The following is a 25,567-nucleotide window of genomic DNA, read 5'->3' as shown; positions in this document are numbered from 1 at the left end:
AAGTTAGTTGAATAATAATTTATGACTTGTGACACAATCTCAATATTGGTCCAAGCACCATCCAATTTTAAATAATTAATTAGTTATTTTTCATAAGGTAAGCCTATGCAAATCCACCACCCAAAAGTTATGGCTTTGACAATAGCATGTATTTAGCTACCGTGTTTCCCTGAAAATAAGACCTAGCCGGACAATCAGCTCTAATGCATCTTTTGGAGCAAAAATGCTTATGTTATATAAGACCCGGTCTTATATTACAGTAAAATAAGACTGGGTCTTATATTAATTTTTGCTCCACATGCATTAGACCTGATTGTCCAGCTAGGTCTTATTTTCAGGGAAACATGGTATATAATCCACCCATTAATCTATTCCCTTTCCTGTTCCAAACTGATGTAAACTTTATCCTGAATCCTTTATTACAATTCTCTTATTTTATTGCATTTATTTATTTTCTAGAAATTCATCACTACTGTTTAAGTGTTCCTGTCAGTTTATGGCTCCAGTAATTTCTCTTTCAGGCAAGTAGGTCTCAGTTGTGACTTTTTATTGGACTCTCTCTCTCTCCAGATTTTCGGATGGTGGTTTGCCCTGAAACCTAACTGTCTGATGGGTCAAGAAAAGTATTGATTTTAAGTTTGCTCAGCTTTTTCTTCTTGTAAGGACAAGAGGATTTACGTTAGTCGGCTAGGAGTTGGGCTTTGTTTTCTTGAGTTTTCATTTTCTTGGTACTGATTTTTGAGAGCTCTTTGTATATTCTGTATATACAAATGTTATCAGATATATGAGTATGCTTTACAAATATTTTCTTCCAGTCTATATCTTATCTTTTCATTCTTTTAAAAGTGTCTTTTGAAGAGCAAAGTTTTATATTTTGATGAAGTCTAACTTATCAAGTTCTTGTTCCATATCCACATGAAATCCAATTGTCCCAGCACCATTTGTTACAAAGCATATCGTATTTTTACTAATTTATCTTTCCACCTTTGTCAAAAATCAGTTGTCTATACACTCGTATAATATTGTGCTTCAAATCTATATCCTTACTGATTTTCTGTGAACTTGTTCTCTCAATTATGGAGAGGTACTAAGAGGCATACAAGTCAAAAATTATTATAATTTTAGATTTGTCTATTTTCCTTACAATTCTATTAGTTTTTGTTGAATGTATTTTGAAGCTTTCTTCTTAGGTATATAAATGATTAAGATTTTTATTTTTTTAACAAACTGACTCTTTTATTTCTATGAAATGACCTTACTTATTCCTGGCAATACTCACTGCTCTGAAATATACTTTGCCTGATACTAACATAACCACTTCACTTTCTTTTGAATAGTGTTAGCATAATATATCTTTTCCATGATTTTGCTTTTAACCTCACTGCGTCTTTATACTTGAAGTGTGTTTGTTGTAGGCAGCATATAGTTAGGTCTTACTTTTTATCCATTAAAAATATCTACAATTTAATTGGGTTATTTACAACACTACATTTTATGTGATTAAGTCTATCAACTGCTACGTGTTTTTATTGTTGTCTTTCCCTTTTGTCTTCCCTCCTTTAGAATAATTCAACATTTTAAATGATTACATTTCATTTCCTTTGTTGGCTTATTAGTTATAAATCTTTGTTGTTTTTTAGCAGCTGCTTGTTTTTATAATACACATCTTTGACTAATCTCAGTCTATCCTCAAGTAATATTATATCACTTCACATATGTATAAGAGTCTAATAATCATATCCTACATTTTTTCCTACCTGACTTTCGTGCTATTGTTGTAACGTGTGTGTAAACAACCACACGTTATGTTATTTCTATTTTGGTTAAACATCAATTATATTCTAAAACGATTTGAATAATAAGAAAAATATCATATACATTTACTCATGTAGTTACCATTTCCAGTACTTTTCATTCCTCTGGATAGATACATATTTTCATCTAGTATTACTTCCTTCTCCCTAAAGGACTTCCTTTAACATTTTTAAAACTGTGGGTCTGCTGGTAATTGTTTTCAACTCTGTCTGGGTTCTCCCCTGACTTGATGTCAGAAAAAAAAATTTTATTTTGTCTTCATTTTAAAATATATTTCAACTGAGTTTAGAATTATTGGTTGATAGGTTTTTTCTTTCAGTATTTTAAATATCAAGATATCCCACTGTCTTCTTGCTTACATTTTTTTCTGACAAGAAATCTGCTGTATTCCTTCTCTTTGTTCCTCTGTATATAATGTATCCCCCACCCCCACCTGCTTTCAATATTTTTTCTATCACATTAGTTTTTAACAATTTGATTATCGTGTTCTTTGGAATAGTTTTCTTCATATTTCATGGGCTTGAAGTTTGTTGAGATTCTTAGATCTGTGGGTTTACAGTTTTCATCAAATTTATGGGGCCTTTTATTAAATCTGAAATCTCAGTCACTTATGAAAGGATACTTATTTCTTATTCATGTGAGGCTCCATAAGAATCTCAGTTCCCTTTTGCAATGTACAGCTGTCTGTAACATCTGGGTTCCATGATAACTGCAACAAAAAGAGCTGTGCAGGTGGGAGCACAATAGCTTTTTAACATCACAGTCCAGAAGTGACTCAAAAACGTCACTTCCCCTTACTGTCCGTCCAGTTGTCATATGGCCCCAACCTATTTGCCAAGAGAAGCTGGGAAGTGTAAGGGAGCATATGGATATTTAGAGAACTTTGTTTGTCTCTGCCACAGAAAAAAATAGGTCTGAAATAGAGCATGACAGAATTAAAACAACTTCAGAGGGTATGAGCTAAGAAGCGCTCTCTGAGGCAATGGTTTTTAAACTAAGACCTGAAGGTTAGAAAAAAGTCAGCCCTGGTATGTTTGACAGATAACCAATGTAGTTAAGTAGTTAGAGCCTAAAGTTCTATTCAAGTTACAAAATAAACTGCAACTATAAACATATACAATAGTCAAGTAATAAAATAAATGCATTTCCTAGCATGTCATCTGTATAGTAATTACTATAGCTATAGGAAACTTTCAAGGTTATGAGGATATAAGGTCCTCGCCAAATCTCAATCAGTGGAAGAACTTACACACTATCCTCTCAAATGGAGAAAAAATATGGAGAAGAATGAGACTTGAGTAACATCAACAACAACAAAAAAAGCACTGGCTGAAAACCTACAGGCTTCATCCATTCCTTTAATAACATTCACCAACAGTCTACCATGATACAAGCTGAATTTTAGGAATAAAATGTTGACTGAAACTCTCCCTGCTTTGGTGGAACTAATAGTCCAGTGGGGGAAACATATTACTAAAAAAATAATGAAATATTCTATAAGGAATTGTTCTAAATACCCAAAGACAGAACTGAGGTTTCTCTCCATAGAGAAAGGGGAAAAATTCTATAACAAAGGTCAAATCAAAATTTTGTAACTCATTTAGAAATAAACACAATAAATGGCTCTCAAACATTAAGGAGTCCAGGGTGATGAAAATTTCCCATTCTGGTTAAGAACATTAAAAAGAGAGCAATACGTGTTCTGCATGTATAATTTTTATAATCGTGCAAGAAAAGCAATTATGGAAAAACTTTTTTTCCTTCAAATGAAAAATCAAGTTATGGAAAGACTATTTTTTCTCCAAATGAATCAATTTTTAGTCAAATGTACATACCTACACATCAACATCAAGATTTTTATGTCTACTAATTACTAAAAAAATTATCTTTTTAAAATCTACAGTGAATTCTAACTCTTCTTACTCACCTCCTCCAGATTTAATTCTTTAGTCCTACATTTCATTGTTATTTCTCTGTTCAATTCCCTTACATAAATTGGAAGATGTTAATCCTCAAAGGCTCCAAACTAGATAATTGTAAGGTAATACTTGAAAAACTACTCTAGGAAGTAATTTAGAAAGTAGATAAGATGGAGTATGTCTTCCCATTCTGCCTAATAATTTTGTTTCAGAAACAGATGAGAAGTAGACTCTTAGGAAGCATGCAAACAGGAAGGGGTGAACAAGCATCTTTCTTGGCGCTTGTCTTGCAGTTTCTGTTGCATGACTATGATTATGGTTGAAAGGACAGTGTAATTGGGTCTCCTGGCCTGCTCTGCTGCTCACTATCTCTCTGAATTTACACAAGTCACTCTGTTCACTTAACTATAAACCACGGATTTAAAAAATAGCACCTAATGGTTGTTGTGAGTGTAAGTGATTTTTTGTATATAAATAAAGCACGTTAGTACAGGGCCTATCAATAGTAAATGGTAACTATTTGCCATTACTGATACTATTAATACTTGTTGTCATGGAGAAGAAGTTGTAAAATACCACATTAAAATTTCATTGGTTTCTGTTTTCCAGTCTTACAGCTGAATGCTTTCATAAAGTTTTTAAAAAACAAAAACAAATTCAGTCTGCACCAAATCCTGTATTACAGCAAAATTCCAGTGTGCTTCAAGCTCATGGATATTCTCATTTCCCTTTCACTGTTTTAGTTTGAAAAGAATGTCACTGGTTCTCAGTGTTAAAAAAAAACATTTTCCACCTTTTTACTCTACATACTGATACATACTCTAAAAATGATATAACTTTTAATATAATACCAGTTTAATAAATATAACTCAATAAAAGCTAAAAGCAAATAATACCTAATTAGAAGGGAAAAACATATAACATGAATAGCAGACATCTTTCTGGCCCTAAAACATGATGACTTACTGTTACTGATAGAATCTATACATAGGACAGGCATAGGGAAGCGTCTGCCTATGGCTGCTTTTATTTCTCCCTAGTTTTAGGACGAGCACAGGACAAACTGCTAGGCCGCGTGACTATGGACACACAATTATATCCTGAGTACTTCCAATCTTGACCAAAGTCACACAGCTTCTGAACATAATCAGGGGCTTAGCCTGGGACAGAACCATTCCCACCAAAAAGGCCAGAATTCTATCTCATTCCTTTGCTTTCTACCCCAATGAGATACATGGAAATTGCCTGTACATTCTGTTTAATCCTTATGCAACCTTGTCCTCCAACATCAGAATTATAGTCCTAATTTGGAATTTATTTCACTCAAGATATTGCCCTAATTGTAAAAAATAATCTCAGATTTCTAATCATGAAATAATTTGGAATTCAGACTATTAACCAAATAATAGAAAAGTGGAGGTATAATTGACTAGAATCATTTCCTTTGTTCATTTGTTCCTTGTTTCATTGGTTCATTATAACAATCCTGTAAGATATATACAGGAAAGGCTATCTCAACCCACGTCCATATAGCCAACCTAACAAAAAGACGAATCTGTTCCATTTCTTCTGTAAAACATGCAGGTTAATGGCCAGGACTTGCCGAAATAGTATCTGAGAGTAGTTAATAAACTACTCCTGCCCTTACCATTTGAGTTTCATGATAATCAAGAAACAATTGTGTATATTTCCCAGTTGGTTTTTGCCAGTTATTTTGCAGTAAATTACGTAATTTAATTTAAAATGGTATAACATAATAACAATGGAGTGTGAAAAGAAAATAGTTGTTACTTTTAAAAAAATTAAGTCGAATGTTTTGGAAAAACTCTTGAGAACTAAAAGGAATCAGTAATGACTTAGATAGGGCAAGACGACTATGAAGAATGGGAGACATTTTAAAAATCTAGACAAATTTTCACTCATATAGCTTCACCTCAAACTGAAAATTAAAGGCAGTGAATCATAGCTATTCTTAATGCGAGAGGATGATACAAAATTCCAATCAGTAGATTCCAAAGAGCCTTAGACCTACATCAAGAGATTGATGGATAAGTGAGTATTTAATGTTTTATGTTATAATACAATGTTTAAGGTAAATATGCATTATTTTATGACTTCCTACTTTAACCATCTTTTTCTATTAACAAACGATATGTCCTAGATGAGTTGGATAAAATTTCAATCTCCCTTTTACAATGAGAAAAAAAAAAAAGACTCATCAGCTAAATAACAGTCAGTAAATCACAAGGCCAGATTACAAACCCAGACTGTATGTATCCATAGCTGAAGGGTATCTTCTGCTAGCAAGAATGTACCATTCACTATATGATTACTAAATTAAGACACAGGCACTTCAGGCCAGAGAAATAGTATATTTAATATCTGTCTTTATTCTGTAAAGGTTATAAGTTTTTAACCTTACAAAAAGAAATTATGAATGATAGAAACATCATTATTGAGCAGGGCAAAGACATAAAAAAAATATAGGTTACAAGGGCGGAAAGCAAGGAAGAATAATGAAGTAATTCTTGTTGAGATGGTAGTTACAAGCACTAGCAACTTGTATGTATGTAAATGTTTGAAACATTGTGCATGTAATGTTCACAGAGGCAGTATAAAGTTGGTTAAGAAGGTTAATGTATAAATTAACCTTAACCTAATGGTTAAGAAGGTTAAAGTTTAGCTAACATAACATAGGTTAAAAAAGATTTAGAAGGCAGGCCCCGGAATTGGACTGCCTGGATTTGAATCCTGGCTCTATCATTTACTAGCAAGTAAATACTGGACAATTCATTTAACCTGTGTGTTTCAGTCTTCTCATCTGTAAAATGCAGACGATAATTCCTACCCCTAAAGCTGTTCTGAAGATTCAACAGAGTAATCCATATAAAGGAACACCTGCCACATAACAAGCACACGTTATTCACCAGACGACATAGAGACACTGGTGAGGGTGCAAACGGTCAGAGTAACGCCGTGAGTGACCAGCCTGTAAGGATTCACATCCCAGTGCAATTCCTTACCAGCTCTGTGATCTTTGGGGAAGTTACACAACCTCTCTGTGCCTCAAATCCCTCATCAGTAAAATGTGTACAATAATAGCTCCAACCTCACACACAAGATTATTGTGAGGATTCAATGAATTAATAAATGCAAAGTGCCTGAGACACAAATGCTTAATGTAATAAAAGTGAGCCACTATTATTTTGTATATTACTGGCTTTTCAGCTAGATTGAAAATTGCCCTTTTTCAGAGCACCCAGATATTTGTCATCAACCTGGTCCCTTGGGCTCCACGCTTCTCATCCTTTAAAATGAACTCAGGACTCAGGCCAATTTATTTCAGTTCAGGTAGATCACCAGTGCCATCTAGTGGCTAATTGCTTCAGTAAATAAGGAGCGATGCCCTCAAAGCAGTAAAATTTCTACAGATATAAAATTAATGTTTTAAGACAAACTAAAGCTAATGTGGTTATTTGAAAATTTGTGACACTTTATATAACTATTTGAATATAGTAAAAATACAGATGGGGGATATTTCAAAAACTGCAAACTGTAAGTAAATCTACTTGGCAAATACAGCACAAAAAGGAGATTGTTGCTTTTGTTTTTTCACATGAGCCAAACTGGGTTTAAACCCACTGTCACGATTTTTCGGACAGCTTTGTGACGTTAATAAATCCCTTATATTTTCTAGACCTCAGTTTCCTATGATATGAAATGAAGGTGTTGTATGTACTGAATTTCAATTTCCTTTCTAGTTCTAAAAATAAGTGATAAACCAGTATAATAATTTTAACATGATGAACCTACAGTAGTATCTATCAGAAGCAGAAACCTTGATAACTTCTAAGGTCCTTTCCAACTTTATGATTTTTTAAAAAATGCAGCCATATGGGAATTAAAATTAGAAATGTATTTGGTATAATTTAATCAGCACAAAAGTAATCTTAAGTTGGTGCAAAAGTAATTGTGGTTCAAAAGGTTAAAAATAATTGCAAAAACCACAATTTATTTTGCACCAACTAATAACATATTCTAAGATACTAAGTTATATTGTTGGATAAATTAAAATGTTAATATCATATAAAATCCCATGCAAAGTCAAAACTCACAGACGCACTCAAAACTGCACAAAACTACTGTAACCTATACTAAAGCAGTAGTCCGTGCTTTGCTCAGTTGAAAATGTACAAATTTCAGAGCCACAATTAGTTAAATAACACCAGTCTTCCAACAACACAGTTTAAATGTCAGTTATCGTGGTATATTAACTGTGAGTAATTGCATAAGATCTGCTGGCTCTTTGGTCCATATATCACTATGTAAATAACAGATGCAGCATCATGAGCAGTGACCAGCATGTCACTTCTTTCAAAGTCCATCAGTGATGATTGGTCACCACACACTGGTTATTCAGTTCACACCAAGACGGCAAAGTGTTTTGCCTCCTTCTCTCCCAGTGATAAATTCACATGACATTTTGCAAAAGGGGATAACAGATAGATGGAATTAGCCTATAAAGATGAAAGTGCAGCAAAGAAACAAAATGTGCTGATGCTGGAACTTAAATTGGATGTGAGGAAAAAATGGCGACAGCCAAGAAAAGATAGGAGAGACCTAGGTCAGAATGAAGTGAAGGTAAGAAATATGAATGTAAAAAACAAATTAAGTCGCTTCAATAGGATTCTAATTAAATATAAATGGGTTGTACAAGAGATAGGTGACCCTGGAATGTTGACACTGCGTCCTTTGGAGTTACATACCTACGCAGCCACAGGAATTTAGAGAAGGCAAACTTATCGACATCAATGAGGAAAGCTATCAGGACAAAATAATGACAAATTCCCAGAGGAAGTCACCAGCATAAAACTTCACATTAAAGAAATTCAGAGATATTTCACAACTTTGAAAAGACAAAAGACAAAATAGAAGTTGATCCGAAATTAGAAAGAAATGTGACAGTTCAAGTCACCAAAGCATAGAAAAGATACTTTCTCCATATTATAAATTACGTGATGAGAAAAAGGCAAGTACTGTTCAAACTCCTCTAGACAAGTTTTTTGCAAAGAAATAAAACTCTACTTCTCAATGTTTCTAATGTTTTAAAATATAATGCACTGAACAAATATTAGGTTTACTATTTTTTCATTTCCCTATTCATTTATAAACTGCAGTTAGGAGTTATAATGTTTTGAGAAAACATTTTAAAGGTCACAGAACAATTGTTATATTTGCCCTTGATTATTAAGATCGCTTTGCCCGGTTTAAGCTTGGACAGTTATTCATGGTCTTGCACAATTGCGCAAAGCAAGGATTGCATGTACTGTCAATGCCTATGCTTTTCTTTCACAATTTCAATCATTGTGAGCATGTCATTCAGAAAGTGTCGCCTATTTCATGCTAGTATAACAGCTCTAGTCCCTTTCTGAGCAGGTTTTGTAAATTACTTGCAGTGTCATGACATAATGCTGAAAGATGCCCTTTCTTCTAACCAAACCAGACATATAGAAGAGCATTAAATACCTGGCAGTGGCAACTGAACTAATATACCACTGACTCTTGGGTCCATGTTTAACTGATCAGTTATATCCAAAAGTTCTTCCTGAGAAACATCCTTAGGCTTTAGAATGATCTCACTGCAGATACCTGGAAGAAAATAAGCATAGAAAATTACTTGACGAACAAAGATGAGTTTTTTTCATTGATGGCAGTCTTACACAGCGTGTAACTGGTTTCCTCTGCTCCTGCCCCACTGGAAGGAAAGGCCCTTCTACAAAAATGATTTTCAGAGCACCATCAAATAGTACAGATGTTTTCTCATGTCACATTCATTCTTTGGCCCAGTATCCCATGTGGCAAATTGCACTTACTTGTGATAAGCTTCTATTAGTGAATTTAAATACAGTAAAAACACGAATAACATCACCACCAATATCAGGCCAACTTTGATGGAGTGAACTGGCCAAGTTTATTACCTGATTAAAGCAAATGTAATAAAAATGGGCCCTTTAAATGTAAAGTTTTCCTCTCATGTCTTACCATAGGATCTAAAATCACACTGAATTGATTTGATAAGGAATTTAAAGAAAGTTAGTAAGAAATGAATATAAACTTTGGTATCTAAATAATCCGTAAGAACAATACATGTTATTCAAATAGCACTAATTTGACAATTATCATTCATAATTATTTCACTTTGAAGTAAAAGCTGAAAACATTTAGTAACAAGTACAACTAAAACGTCCCTACCTACAGCAGAGGCAGCTGTGATCTTCTTCCTGACATACGTATGGCTTGCTGGGTTATCACCCACTAAAATGATACTGAGGTGAGGTCTTCTGTTCCCAAGGGAAATCCATGATGCCACATCTCGCTGTATTTCTTTCTGGATTTGTTTGGCCATTTCAGTTCCTGAGATAATAATGGCATCATGTCTATGGAAAACAAAAGAATAAATGTAGCACTAAAAAGAGAATAAGGACATTCAACCACATAAGTTTAAGATACAAGAGTAAATAAAACATCTATGATTCTCTAAGTGAGGAACCAAAATTTGAATTTTTTTCAAGTATATTTGACACCCATTCTTCAGGTTGATAAATAATATTTATAATTTTGTGAGATTCCAACTCTGCTTTTTATATCTATATTATAATCTATCTATAGTATACATTTCTGTATAATTTTCATATATTTTTTTAAATTATCAAACCACATACTCAAGATGTGGACTATAAAACTGGCTCCATTAAAGGCTCCCTCTATTTTGTCAAAAGATAAATAAGCAGTTTAGTTAAAACTGTCACCCATTTCCAAAGCCCTGCACCATGTTGTATAGACATGGACCCACAGTCTTGCGACTCTAAGGCTAAGTCTATTCATTCTCTTTCCTGCACAAGACCGTGAAGTCATGAGCTCTTTACTACACAACTCTTTTAACTTACTCAAGGGAACATTTTATTCCACAGCCCTAGGACAAGTCTTGCCATGCTTGTCAACGATTACTGTAGGGACTAGGTCAGTAAACAGATGGCGCAGTTGCTCCCCACTCCATGGCGCTAATGGAAAAACATTACTTCCTGGCAGTTTATGTAAGTATTATACTTAAGAAGGTAAGAAATGCTATACTTTGATAGATGACATAAATCTATCCCTGGAAAGGCACAAAGAAATGCATCATGGGACTTGCATCATGCTCTCCATGATGTCAAACTTAAAGAGTGGTGAGTTATGTTACTCTGTGTGTTTATTTCTTAAAGGTACCTAATAAAGTATAACATGGTTCCTTCTTCCTGCTGCCCCTGTCCTTTCACTATTAAAAGGCCGAATGAAAGCATGATCTGTAGCACATGATTATTATACAAAATGCCAAATGCAGGTCAATGATTATTGTGAAGAAGAGGAAAGGAGGAGAAGGAGGAGAAAGAAGAAGGAAAGGAAAATCTTGTATTACTTTAATTCTTTCTAGTATTTGTACACTTTTTTATTTTCTAATGAGGGTAAGCACCATGAATATCAGCCAACACACAAAATGCAAAGTTGTTGCCCCTTCCAAATAAGTCAGCTGCCCTCTCTAGTAAGTTGGTTATCTATATCTATAGATATAGCTATAACACACACACACACACACCCATATATATATATATAGAGAGAGAGAGATAGAGAGAGAACCAGATTAACAATATGCTACTTCAGCCTGGCCCCAGTAGTCCCTAGTGTTCATCCAGGTTTTTACAATTTTGATGTAAACAATGTTCTGCTAAGAAGCAATTCCAAAATGTGGCCTATGGATCCATACATCCAAAGTGCCTGGGAAGCTTGCTGAACTTGCAGATTCCCAGACCCCACAACCACACCCACGATTCAGAATCCCTAGTGGGTAAAGCCTGGGAATATGCACGTCTATCAAGTTCACACAAATACGCTGGTACATGACCATGTTGTTTGAAACCACTTCTTCAATTCAATGCAAAAATATATTTTAATAACCATAACCCTGGGTAAACAATTAACTGAGCAAATAAACTGGTCAGACAATATAATTACTGCTAGATAATTATAAGTAAACTCTACTTTTGCTTCTAATTTTGTCGACTTTTCACTAAAAATTTAATAGCTTTCAAGACCTGGAAGAACACGGTAAATTCAGTGTATCACTCTTACTCCACTGTCCTAATCTTGTAATAGCTTTATTGAAATATAATTGACATATAAAAAAACTGCACATATTCAAAGTGTACAAGTTGACGTCTTAATGTATGTATATTGGAAACCATCACATTTTAATATATGTATATTGGAAACCCTCACCACAATCAAGGAAATTAACATAGCCATCACCCCCAAGTTTCCTGGTACCCCTTTGTAATCTCACCACTCCACATGTCCCTGTCATGCACCCCCTCCATCCCCAGGCAACCACTGATCTGCTTTCTGTCACTATATTAGTTCGTATTACCATGAATTTTATAAAAATGAAATAACAGACTACATATTCTGTTTTATCCAGCTTTCACTCTGCATAATTAATTCATTAATGTTGCTGCATGTATCAATAGTTCATTTTATTGCTAAATATTTTTCCACTGTATGGATATATCAAAATTTGTTTATCCATTCAATCATTGATGGATTTTTGGGTTATTTCCAGTTTTTAGTCATGATCAATAAAGCTGCTATAAATATTCAAGTCACTGTATGCACATAAGCTTTCATTTCTCTTGAGCAAATACCTGGGAGTTGAATAGCTGAATCATATGGTAGGCATATGTTTAAATTGTAAGAAGCTGTCATCTTGTTTTCCAAACTGGTTGTATTATTTTACATTTCTACCAGCAGTATATGGGCGTACCAGTTGCTCCACACACTTGTCATCACTTGATATGGTCAGTCTTTTAAATTTTAGACATACTAATGCCTATATGGCGGTATCTCACATGTGCTTTTAATTTGTATTCCCATAATGAATAATGATGTTGAGCATCTTTTCATGTGCTTATTTACCATCTGTCTTCTTGCGTGATTGTGTAATTCAGTATTTTGCCCGTTGTTTAATAGTTTTCTTATTACTGAAAATTTGAGAGTGCTTCATATGTCTTAGATTCAAGTCCTTTATCGGATATGTGATTTGAAATATTTTCTCCCAGTCTGTTTTGCCTTTTCATTTTCTTAACTGTTTTTATTGGAAGATCAGTTCTGAATTTTGATGTATTTCAATCTCTTTTCCTTTTATGGATTGTTTTTGGTGTTGGACGTAAGAAATCTTTGCCTAACTCAGGGTCACCAAGGTTTTCTCCAGTGTTTTCTTTTAGTTTTATGAGTTCAGGTTATACATTTAGTTCCATGATTTAGTTCTAGTCCTAGTTTGATGAGACTTTGTATCAGGATACCATCAAGTGCTTTTCCTGTATTTATTAAGACGATCACACGTTTTTTTTGGTTTGTCTGATAATATGGTAAACTATATTGATTGAGTTTCAAATGTTAAACCAACCTTGCATTCCTGGGATAAACCTCACTTGGTCATGATGTACCTATCCTTTCATGGGTGTGTCTGAGAACCTGCAAGTTCAGCAAGCTTCCCAGGCAACTTTGATGTATGTAGCCCTAGGCCACATTTCAGAATCATTTCTTAGAATACTGTTTACATCAAAATTGTAAAAACCTGGATATTGTGGGTTTCATTTAAAATTTTAATTTTTTGCATTGATGTACATGAGAGGTATTTGTCAGTAGTCTTCATTTCTTGTAATGTCATTGTATGGTTTTGTATCAGGGTGATGATGCCTCATACAATGATTTAATAAGTATTCCATCTTCTTCAAATATGCAGAGGAGTTTCTGTAAAATTGGTATTATTTATTCCTTAAGTGTTTGGTAGAATTCACCTGTGAAGCCATCTGGTACTAGAGCTTTGTTTGCAGGAAGGTTCAAAATTATGAATTTACATTCTTTAATACAGAGAGCTACTCAGATTACCTATTTTTTCTTGAGTGAGTTTTTGGAGCCTGTGTCTTTGCACATTCTAATAATTCGTGCATAATTACAATGATAGATTAAATCAAGTTAATAAAATACACTTACTTTTGAGCTTAAATTTTATTTTTAAAGATTAAGTAACAAACTTTTTCACTATTTACTAGGAATTTCTGGTGCTCATTTTTTATTAATTAATTCAAGTAGCCTTTTAATACTAAGAGAATAAGAAACTCCTATATTAGCAAATACTAAGGGTTGCAGAGACAGCAACTAATTCCAGCATGACTCATTTCTAAAAGGTAGTAAAAAAAATAAATACTTTCCATAAATTGTGTCAGCAGTATTCATCAGGGTGAAATATTCTATTATAGAAGAAGGTTTATCTGTTAATGTGCTAGAATTCACTCTTACAGTAAAGAATATATATTTATATTTTAAAATACAAAACCACCTGAACTCCATGTAACATTTTATAGCATATGAATGGCAATGCTGCTGCTAACATGTTTTATCTGTTGATTCTCTGTTAAATCCAATAATTTGTTCATAGGCTACTGTGAAACCGGCAATCAATGAACATAATCCAGAATAATTATGGCCTAGGCACTACCCTGTTTTCCTGAAAATAAGCCCTAACCGGACAATCAGCTCTAATGTGTCTTTTGGAGCAAAAATTAATATAAGACCTGGTATTAATTACATTATATTATGTATATTGTATTAGAAAGACCCGGTCTTATATTATAGTAAAATAAGACCAGGTCTTATATTAATTTTTGCTCCACAAGACACATTAGAGCTGATTGTCCAGCTAGGTCTTACTTTTGGGGAAACACGGTACAAAGTTGTGTGACCCTGAGAATGTCAGAGATGACAACGGCATAAACTGATTCCTGGCTTCCAAGGAGACAATATACAGATTTAACTTTACTGCACCCTGTATGTTGGGGTCTGAGAGGATGATAGGGCTTACATTATAGCACTAAGATGCTAAGTTAGCTTGCTAATTATAGCTGTCATGAGATAGCCTGGCTTGGCTGGTGTTTATGGGTAAACACCCATAAGACTGCCACCCAATTATGAATAGGGACTTCGAGCATTTTCAAGAGCAGCTGGCCCATTGCATTGATTCCCTTAGTCACTGCAGAGCCTCGACAAGCCTGGTTCTGCAGTGACTAAGGGAATCAATGCAATGGGAATCAATATAAGGATAAATAAAGCAACCTGGAATTAGTGGAGGCCTGATGGAAGGATGCCTGTATCAGTCCATATGCTGGAAGAACTGGTAATATCTAGCTCACAGTCCTTAGCGCATAAACAAATGAGATTTTTACATGCACATTTTTGAAAAATGTTAAATATCAGCAAGAATTCAAATGTATTGCCACAGAAGCCTGCAGCTCCTAAGAGTTCTCCCTGGCTCAAGTCTTGATCTCTGGCAATTCATTTTCCACTGCAGCCCGTGATTTTTCCAAATACAATCATATCAGTTCCCTGGTAAAACTCCTCACTACATGTCCATTGTTTTAATATGTAGTTCACCTTCTATGTGTCAGGCACTATTTTAGGCACCAGGAACATAAATAATAGTGCACAAAACAAATTATCCATTTTCATATTGTATGTTTTTAGTTGAAGAAGACATAAGCAATTTTTTTAAAGCAACTCTTAAGTTGGTGCAAAAGTAATTGTGGTTTTTGCAATTATTTTCAACCTTTTAAACTGCAATTACTTTTGCACCGACCTAATATTTAACATATCATGTGGAAAATGGAGGGAAAGAGCGTATCTGGAGGCCAGAGTTGCCATTTTATGTAAGTGGGTCAGTGTGACTTCTGCGATTAATCAGGTGACATTTAAGTATAAAGGGAGGAAATGAGGAAATATGTGATCTATCTGAAGAAAGGAATTCTAGGCCAAGTACATGCTCTTCAGGCAAGAGCATGCCTAGCATGTTTGATGAAGCAAGGAAGCCAGTGGCTACCTTGGAAAGAACAAGTGAGGACAGGACATGAGGTAAAAGTAGTGAGACGTCAGATCACATAGGGTTCTTCAAGCAAGAGATGATAGTGGCTTGGGGAAGGGGGTAGCAGTGGAGAATTAGTCTCATTCTGAATCTGTTTTGAAGTGGAGCCACTGGAATTTACTGAGATTGAGTGCAAGGTGTAAGAAAAAGAACAGAAGTCAAATATGACTTCAAAATGTTGACCTGAAAAACTGAGACAAGGGAGTTTTAACTAAAATCCAAATTTCCTGTGGCTTCAAGCCCCTGCATGAACATTCTTTAGCCTCACTGCTAAAGAACACGGTGCTCACCAAGTCCCACATCACACACAGGAAGATATGGCTAAGCAACTGATTCAAGGATGTAAATGTGTATCAAGAATTCAGTGTGTTAAAATTTAATATTCATGTAATTAAAAAATTAAATATATAAAATTAAGACAAAAATTTTAAATTGTTTTAAAATGTAAGGATATAAATTACCTTTTAAAATGTTAATTTGGAAAATAGTTTTAAATAGAATTCTTATAGGTCCACTAATATATTTGTTAATCAATAAATATTCTAAATATGTCATTTTCATTACTTTAATGTCTCTTTTTACTCTTAAAAATGTGCTGGCTTGGTCAAAAACTTATATAGCACACTGCCATTAATACACTTCAAAAGGGCAGTCAATATGACCCCTTAGATATCTTTCACACTACGCACTAGCTCAGGAGACATTTTCTGAAAAGGTAGAAATGCTCTAAATGACCCCCAAAGAAGGCAGGACAAGCTCTCCTTTTCAGTACTTCTCCCACGATTGCTGAGCTAGCACTAAATGTGGCTTTCTTAGAAAGCAATAAATAATGGGTGGAGGGAGATGAGTAACAGAGCAGAACAATACAGGACAAACTGCTCACCCCAGGCCAGAAGTCCTGAGTGTCAGCCCTGAGTCACCACTAGCAACTGAAGCTGGACAAGTCACTTAACAGCGCCCAAAGGCATGCAATTTCCTCATCTATATAATGGAAATGTTCTCTGTTGACCTTACATAAAAGTATTTGGCTAAGAGTTGATTGGCTGATTTGCAACAATGGCTCTCTCTCCTGGTCTTTGTTAAGTAACACAGGGTGAAATATTCAGATAACCTGGAACAATATGGGACCAGAAAGCCAACAGCATTTAGTACTGTTTCTATGAGCTTGTTTATTCACCTGTACTTCCCCAAAAATAAACCGTAACCATACTAATCTTGGCTACTAGAACTAATTGAAGTATTTACTTAACTAAAGGAAGTAAACAAGAAAAAATCAGTACTTTTCTTGTGTATCAAAATACTCCTTCACAAAAGAGTAAAATAACAAATAATATCTACCCAAGATTAACAGTGTATTTCATTTGAATACTTGGCATATTGCTTCTGCATCGGTTACAATCTCATTTTCAACCACAACTTTAGAACTGCAATGAAATATTTTATGAAAAAGCCTTTTACAATCATCACCAATTCAAATTTCTCTTCAGGAACTAATATAATTTAATTACTTTGTACCTTAGGGCATAACTTAGAGATTTTGAGTTTGAACTAACAATACAATAGAAATGAAACCCAGGGGAACCAGGGCAAAATTACATACATACTAGCCAATCACTAGTACTAGGGAGCCTTTCCTCAAAGTAAAAGAATGTTTTTTAAAAAAATGAATAGTTAGGAATGTTAAGTTTCTGGCCTTTGAGAAACATTTCATTTCACATCCTAAATACTTTACTTACACCTTGAAGTAATTTTATCAGAAATTATACTTTTGTAAATCAATAAAAAGTAAAGCAAGTTCTCATTATGTATGATGTTCTGTTACTCAATTTTGTAACTTACCTCTTTCAGGGCCCTAACTTGTAAATTAGAGTATCAGTAGCTACCTAAACAACATTCATGCTTTTTCAGCATCTTAGATGCTAAGCTTTATATCATGAGAACCCTTGGACCAACTATTGAATCCTATAGACACCTTCTCAGAACAATCTTTTTAAATGTTTAATATAAACTACACAGGTTTATAAGGAAACCAGTTTTACTGAAATATTATTAACACTTTTTTTAAAAAAAAGCATTAAACAAAACCTACGAGCATAATAACCACCACAATATCAAAATAGTGAAGCATGGATATGATGTTTTGAGGTCTCTGCATCAACTCTGTGATATTAAAATTATCTGTGATTTTTACCGGCAACATCATACATACTGCTAATATTACTGTGGTTTGTTGCCAACATTCACAATTAGAGAAAATACTAGATTTATTACAGGTTAGGGACCTCCCATCTAAGTTTATGGATCCCCTAAATTCTATGCATGAAGTCGCAGATTCAGAAACACCTTGTATTGAGGGAATTTGATAATATAATTTTTAAGATTTATATGAAAAATTAGCTTTCTTGATTCACACAAGTTTTACGAAATTTAATAAATGTTTTCAAAAAGGAAAAACAATAGTGAGATATATCAACAATTATAAATTTCTTGTAGAGCAAAGCACTGGGTAGATCATGTAGGTTCAAACCCTATCTTCACTAGTTATTTACTGTGTTAACTTGCACAAATTATTTAATTTCTCTAAGCTTCTATTTCCCAATCTATTGAATGATAATAGTAATACCGTGTTTCCTTGAAAATAAGACTTAGCCGGACAATCAGCTCTAATACACCTTTTGGAGCAAAAATTAATATAAGACCCGGGCTTATATTAATTTTTGCTCCAAAAGACGCATTAGAGTTGATCGTCCAGTTAGGTCTTGTTTTCGGGGGAAATAGGGTCTACTTCCTTCAGTTGCCGCAAGGCTTAATAGATATACTGTATAAGAAAAATCTCAGCAAAGTGCTTAACAGAGTTAAGGGTTCATTAAATATTATTAAGAATTTATTTTTTCAACAACACAACTGAATTACTTAAAGGCAAGATGATTGTCATTGCAAAATCAATCATAAATAGCCAAAAGGGGAAGGAAGGGAAGTCCATCATCTATTTTAAACTATATATATGCCCTCACTTTAGAATTATGAATCTTTGGATAGTCTTTTAGTTCTAGGCACACTCTTTAATAATAGTAATTACACCTAGATAGAGTTCAGATTATTGAGTGAAAAAACTTGGTTGGTATGATGCTGACGAGAACATGACTTGAATCTTAAAGTAAATTATTTCATATGTTCCCAGGATTAAACATTGAACAACAGCAAGATGATTAGGTTAAATTATGGCCAATTGACCTAATATAATATGATGCAGCCAACAAAATATTAACAAAACAATGGCAGCACAGGAAATGCTTATGATTTAAGGTTAAGTGGAGCAGCTGGATAAGCCTTCTTGAATAATATACAATCCTGAGTTCTGTGACACTAATTCAGATTTGGATTAAGTTCTGTTCTGACTACAAAGTTTTATACCTTTTAGGTATGTTTTTTCCTGAAGCAAATGGCACTTCTTACTAGAAAATATCATTTATTACTAACATTAATTTATCCCATTCACAGTTCAACTTTCGACGAAACTCCTATCTCTTTAAACCTCCTCACACAAATTAATCATCTATAAGCCAAACTATTTAAAACTCTTCACTGAGCTCCATGGAACTGCACGAGAGGAGGTGAACATGGAAGATCACCGGTGCTTTTTCCCCCGTTATTTTTATCCTGCTATCAAGGTACTAACATGAAGAGATAACATAACTTCAAAGCATTTGAAAAACAAAGATCCAGTCATTAAAGAAATTGGTAAATTATTACTAAAACCATGACTGACAAAATCTGAGATTAATATTAATCTCATTTTTCATATGCTGATCCACTGTAATCAGAAAACTTGATTTTGGAAACAATATATTAGAACATATTATCTCTGAATAGCTGGGGCACAGACATAAAACTAAGATATATGTCACTAAATGGTGAAACATTTAAGTTCTAAATTTAAAATGACATAAGAACCACTTAGAAATCAAAATTGTAGCCAGATAGCTATCCTATCTCATTTTCATTAGAATAGGTAAGGCATTAAGATGGGAAAACCACACTCCCTACCACATTTATCAATAAAGTAAAATATGATTTTGAGAGACTGCCTTTGTTAATCATTGGGACTAACTCTATCTTGGCTGAAATCAGTCTGTAGAAAATCAGCTTTAGTAATGATCCTAATTGAAGTCTGGGTCCTTCAAGCCTCGTGATAAAGGGGTCTTTAATGAAGTAATTCTACTACAGAGATAGAAAATAGTAAGTACTAGAAGGGAGAATCTGAAGAAAAATGAACAACCTTACTGATAAAGTTTGTTTTTAATTATTAAATTCAACTACCCACTCTATAAGACATGAATATTTAAATAACATAAGCCAGTGTCTTCTACTAGCTCCAAAAATGTAGATCTTTTAAAAAAATGCCAGCCAAGATGCAAAAATTATAAAGCATTGGCAGTGAGACATAAAGAAAGGTGAGGCTTCCATAAACAGCTGTAGGGCAGTACCCAAAATATTACACATGCTCAAAGGAATTATAGCAGGAGGGAGAAAAAGAAAGGATCAGCCAAATTCACGATTTTTAGGAATCACTGAGCAACAGGGTAAACATGGAACAAACACTTGGGATACCCGTTTAGTTACTGCAAATGAGTTCAGGTAGAATGATCTAAAATAAAGCAGGGTTGGAGGAAGTCCCTGTTGTAGGACAACTGCAAATCTGCTTTAAGCATGACATTAATGTAAGGTCTATGACCTCCCCTCCAAATGGGAGAGATTGTTGCCTGGCTCCATAAACTGAAAAGCACTGGGCCAAGGACTCATGATGTTTGAAACCCAAGGACATTTTGATTTGTAAACTCCTCACACAGCAAAGCAAAATGGGGAAAAAATTAATCACCAAGAATTTTTAATTTTTAACTTTTTGGCTGTTTAGGTCATTCATTTCAAGAAACAATAAGCTGCAACAAATAGCTTATTTATTTCTTTGACACCAAATATGTTTTCTTACAACTAATAAGATCACATTTATCATGAGTAAAGAAGAAAAAAAAACTCATGGCAAATCTTAAAGGGAAAACCATTGAGAGAAAAATGTTAAATGACACTTGAAGATTTTGTAACTTTCAAATTCCATCAAACATTATTTGAAATTCCACTTGTTAAAAACAAAAAACAAAAAAAAACTCCACTAAAAAAGTATTTATATGTTCCATTATTATAAGTATATAATTAGACAAAAATATGAAAAAATAATCAATTATACTTTGTCATTTAAGGCTCTATATAGCTCAGATACTGGCAATAAACCTGTTAATTTAAAACAATATCTTTGGGGAAAGAGTTTATGAAACTCAAGGACAATTGCCAGTTAAGAATAACACTAAGGTTCAAATTTCAAGTCAACTGGCAGGCTGTCAGATTTAAACCACATTCACTATGAAGAACTAGACAACTAACGTGTCACTATACATTTAAAAAATGATGACTGAGGGTGGGGACAAGTGGGGAGGCAGACAGTGGCAACCTCTGGAAGATGGAATCTCTTCTCTCTGCTGGTCCTAGAAGAGAAAAGAGACACCAATAAGCATCAACACACTGTCCGAATTCCTCCCCACCCGAGACCCGCCAGTCCACAGGTGTTTCTCAACCTTACAGCCAACCTCACCTTTATATATGGTATTCAGTGCCAATATCAAGAACACCACCCTATCCTAACTTAATTAGTGCTGCCTTAAAAAAAAAAAAAAAAAAACTATCAAAAGTATTATTTTTATATATAAAATAAACTTTAAAGTATAAAGATGCCATTAAATATCATTTTAAAAGATCTGAATTATCCGTGTGTGGAAGAGCACATACACAGGAATCAAGTAGCTACAACCAACAGTTTGGGTTGTAACTGTTGTGACTCCCATTCAACATACATGGAGAGGACAGGGTGATGAGGTTATTTAGATCAAAGGAAATTAATCAACCTGCACAATTTTAAAAGGTTATCCTCACTTTGGAAAGACCTAAAACAACTAATTTTTTTAAAAAATTTATTTAAATAAATAGATAAAATGACGAGTAGATCACATTCCTTCAATTTTGTAAGACAATTAGAATTCTACAGAATCTCCTTTTCCTATGTAGATAGAGGAAAACTTTTCCTAGCAGAGTTGGTAATTCCAAACCAACTGGCAAAATCTCTAAGACATCAAGAGAACTAACACAATCAGAACTCTGAATCACTATTATTTTCTCACATATCAGTGTGAAAGACCTAGTCACTGGAAACTAGGCGCAAACTAAACTATGCCCAAATTATAGGAAATAATGTTATTTCAGTTACTCAAGACTAACATCCAAATACATAAAATAGAGAGTTCATCAATTTAAATAAGCAGTAACTATGCTTCCACATTATTGATCATTACTTTCTACCAGGTATATCCTCAACTGCACTGGGGATAAAAAGACGACTTAAGACACCATCTCTGGCCTGTAAAAGCGTATCAATGGCAGCCCTGAAAGCCTGAAAACAAAACCTCTTTTGAACTCACTGGCTCTGGGTCAAGCGAATATATTTTTAGCTTCGTAGGTTTGAGTTTGCAACTACAAGTAAATGAAGTGTTCCTGGGCACCCCTGTGCAGAAGAGTTAAAACCGTACTATTCTGTTTGCAATGTACCAGCCAGCAACAATGTCCAAAGAGATGCAATTAATGTTAAGACTGATCACTTCAATCTTAGGTTGAAGAGGTTCGGGAAGAGCCGTATAGAAAAAGGCTGAGACATCAAGATTAACGTCGGAGTTTGTGAAATCAATAAGAATTTTAGAGCTGAGAAAGACATCAATATTACCACCAACAAAGGAACTCAAAAGCTAGTAAACCATCTGGATAACGTCCACTCCTTTGTTTACGAAACACGAACCCAAACAAAAACAAATGTTTGAACAAGCAGACCGTGAGTTTCTATGATACCTTTCCTGAGGGCCTCAAATGTCTTCCTAAAACACTCAACTGCACCTGCTGCAAAGATGGCACGTTCTGGTGCCGGAGCCCAGGGCTGCGCGCGCCCAACCTGCGGGACCTGATGCCGACTCGGGCCCGCGTGCTCCACCGGGCAGAGTTTGCAGCAGAAGCGGGCCCCTGGGCCAGGCGCGAAAGCCCAGCTCACGCCGAGCGCTCGCGCCCCGCAGTCCCTCCCACAGCCCGTGGCTTCTCACCAGGCAGCACCCAAACCCGAGAAGATCGAGCGCACGGGAGTGCTACTACCTCACGCCGCTGCTCCGAAAGCCCCGGAACGTGCGCCCGGCCGCTCCTGGCACCCCCACGAGCTGCGCCGCGCTCCCGCCCAGCGCCGGCACCTGGCCCAGGCGGCCGCAGAGCAGCGAGAAGCTGCGGACCGGGACTGTCATGGCTGCAACCCAGGCTTCCAAACCGAGCGCCGACCTCCGGTTGCTCGGGTCCTCACAGCTGCAGACAGGGCTCCGCCCCACCCAGCCCGGCGGGATAACAAGTCCCACTGGCAGCGGGTTCCGGGACGTCTTGCAGGGGCGGGGCCAGGAGCCAAGCTCAAGGCCGGTAGGCGGGGCCATGGAATTAAGCTTGGCTGGGGGCCGGGCGCTGGACTAAGAATTCCCGGACACTCGGGGCACAAAATGGGAAGGTCAGTCTGGGAGGCTGGTGGCTTGCAGTGTGACCTGGCGACATGGCTTCTACCCCACTGGACACTCCGCTGATCCTCCCATAGCGAGGACACTGGGAAGTCTGAGCTGATCAGTTTAAAGCAGCACGCCCCCTTTCTCCCAAGCCAGATCTCCAAGCCACAGCCTCCCGGCTACGGCTACGAGGAATTTGATTTAGCCCAAGGATGTTACTGGTTCTTTGTTTCTCAAGCCCTTTGTGCGACTTGGCATACCTTAGGAGCTAGAGAAAGAAACAAAGGTGTGATTGTGTGGAGGAAGGAGGGGGACGGGGCTGGACAAGGCCTGGATCTTAGCATTTATATATCTCTACCTTATAATTTACACTTTTACGAGAAAAAATTAACCAATGTCTACGTTTTACAAGTCTATGATCAAGTTAACACAGCCTAGGAATCTGCTGTTGTGTGCTTAATTTGCAGTGAGAAAGCAAAATACCACCTCCTTTTAAAAAATTAAAAATCAGACTAGTCATTCATTCTACTGGAGTATGTTAAACTGGAGTATGTTAAACTCCAGTGAGGCGTATTTTAAAATTTTACGTGTTTATTTGAGCAAAAGTTGATTTGAATCAGGCAGCATCCAGTGTAGCAAAAAGGAGCTGTGCAAAATTATATAAGCAGGATGGAGTGAAAACAAGGATGGCAGGGGTCTATTAGGCAGATTACCTAACTAGTGCTGATTGGGTGATTCTTGATTGACTGGTTTAAGATTCCATTTCTGGGAGAGCTGAAACTGGAATTAAGTTTTGGTTTGGTGACACGGCCTTAGCATAAGCGACTCCATTTGAGGCCTGTTGTCTTGTTTTTTAACAGATAGCAGACACAGAGAAAATCAGCTACAAAGTTATAGGAGACAATATTTCTCCCAAAGTCAAGTTGCAGCTGTGAAGTATCATCACAATCTCTTTGACCACTGCTTTCTTACTTGGAATCTTTGTTCTCTAAAATCATAGACTGACAGAACACTTTCTGTTTAAAATCGTGTCGGTAAGAATGAAACATCCTACTCTTGCCTGGATGATATAAGTGAATTCGACACAAAGAAGCAGCTTTTATTTCCAACCAGGGTACAGAGCTTCAGATGAGGGATTTCTGGACACATTCCACATCTACTTTAACTATCAATTCCAAGAAAACAGGCCCCTAGGCCCACTTGACCATCCAACCTAATGTTGGCCCCTTTACACACAGCTTTTTCGCTTTGAGCCTACAAAACTACTGCTTCTTTCAAATTTCACTTCCCCCAATCCTATAATAACTTATAGGTCTCATTTTAGTTGATGAGACACTTCTGGATTCCTCTGGTATGCAGTCTCCCTCAATACAAGGAGACAATTATTCCACCTTTGTATTGCTATAGGTTTGTCCCTGGTGGTTGTGGTCTGATTAGGCCAGGAGTGATTGTCCTGAATGAGGGATTCCTGCCCAGAAGTAGTTCTTAGTTTAGCAAAGTAGGCAGTATTCTGTGCTCTCTGTTGGATGGAGGAAGGTATGCCTTCCATGAGGCCCAGTACCACATACTCCATCCACTTCTTTGGCACCTCCATTATGCCTAGAATAATATTTGGCCAAGAGTGGGTATTCAGTAATTTCTTGAATATTAATTAAATTTTATAAGAAATCCATTTCACCACCACATTTCAAAATACAACCTCATCAATTTAAAGCTTTTTTAAATCATTTGTTCTTGCAAGTAATATGTCTGATGGGGAGAGGCATTGATCATGGCTCTTCCTTATCCTCTGCTTCATGCTAGTGCCTTGCCAGCTCCTCCTTTCTCTTCTTCACACAGAAATAGTATATATTTCCTACTAATGAACAACCTAACTTATATTCTATTCAAACATAAAATAAACTTCCACTGTTTCTGAGTAACTCATTAAAGTCATCTTGCGGTAACAGCCTGCATCAAATAAAGGAAAACCATTGCCTTCTGTCGTTTGAAGGTGGCCCCACCAGCAAGCCTGCTTACTGTCTAATCTCACTGTCTCCTCCATGGCACTATCCCCAGAGCCTAGCCCAGCGGGTGGCACACACTAAGTTCTCACTAAATATCTGTTGAATGAATGAATGAATGAACTGAACCTAGACTCAGCAGAAATTGAATGAAATGCCCAACAAACTCCAACAGAGTCTCCTCTAAGGAGATTT

General features: G+C 35.8%; 1 protein-coding gene across 3 annotated transcripts in view; it reads right to left on the bottom strand.

The window, feature by feature from the left end:
• MTHFD2L (methylenetetrahydrofolate dehydrogenase (NADP+ dependent) 2 like) overlaps window positions 1–23,413 on the bottom strand; it is a 98,737-nt gene extending 75,324 nt beyond the window's left edge. Inside the window, exons 1-4 of one of the 3 annotated variants that reach the window (XM_074324454.2) lie at window positions 22,984–23,154; window positions 21,193–21,281; window positions 9,987–10,171; window positions 9,261–9,383 (exon numbers count right to left, since the gene is read on the bottom strand). In XM_074324454.2, the coding sequence (XP_074180555.2) occupies window positions 9,261–9,383; window positions 9,987–10,140 (277 nt within the window). In that variant the 5' untranslated portion in view covers window positions 10,141–10,171; window positions 21,193–21,281; window positions 22,984–23,154. Of the gene's footprint in view, window positions 1–9,260; window positions 9,384–9,986; window positions 10,172–21,192; window positions 21,282–22,983 lie in introns of all 3 variants that reach the window. The other 2 variants (XM_019720747.3, XM_019720739.3) reach the window with 2 other exon arrangements.
• Between the last annotated feature and the right edge of the window lie 2,154 nt (window positions 23,414–25,567).

The sequence above is a fragment of the Rhinolophus sinicus genome, chromosome 1 (genome assembly GCF_057876585.1).
Source record: "Rhinolophus sinicus isolate RSI-liver-muscle chromosome 1, RSI-T2T, whole genome shotgun sequence".
Lineage (NCBI taxonomy): Eukaryota > Metazoa > Chordata > Mammalia > Chiroptera > Rhinolophidae > Rhinolophus > Rhinolophus sinicus.
This window is presented reverse-complemented; position numbering and strand designations above follow the sequence as displayed.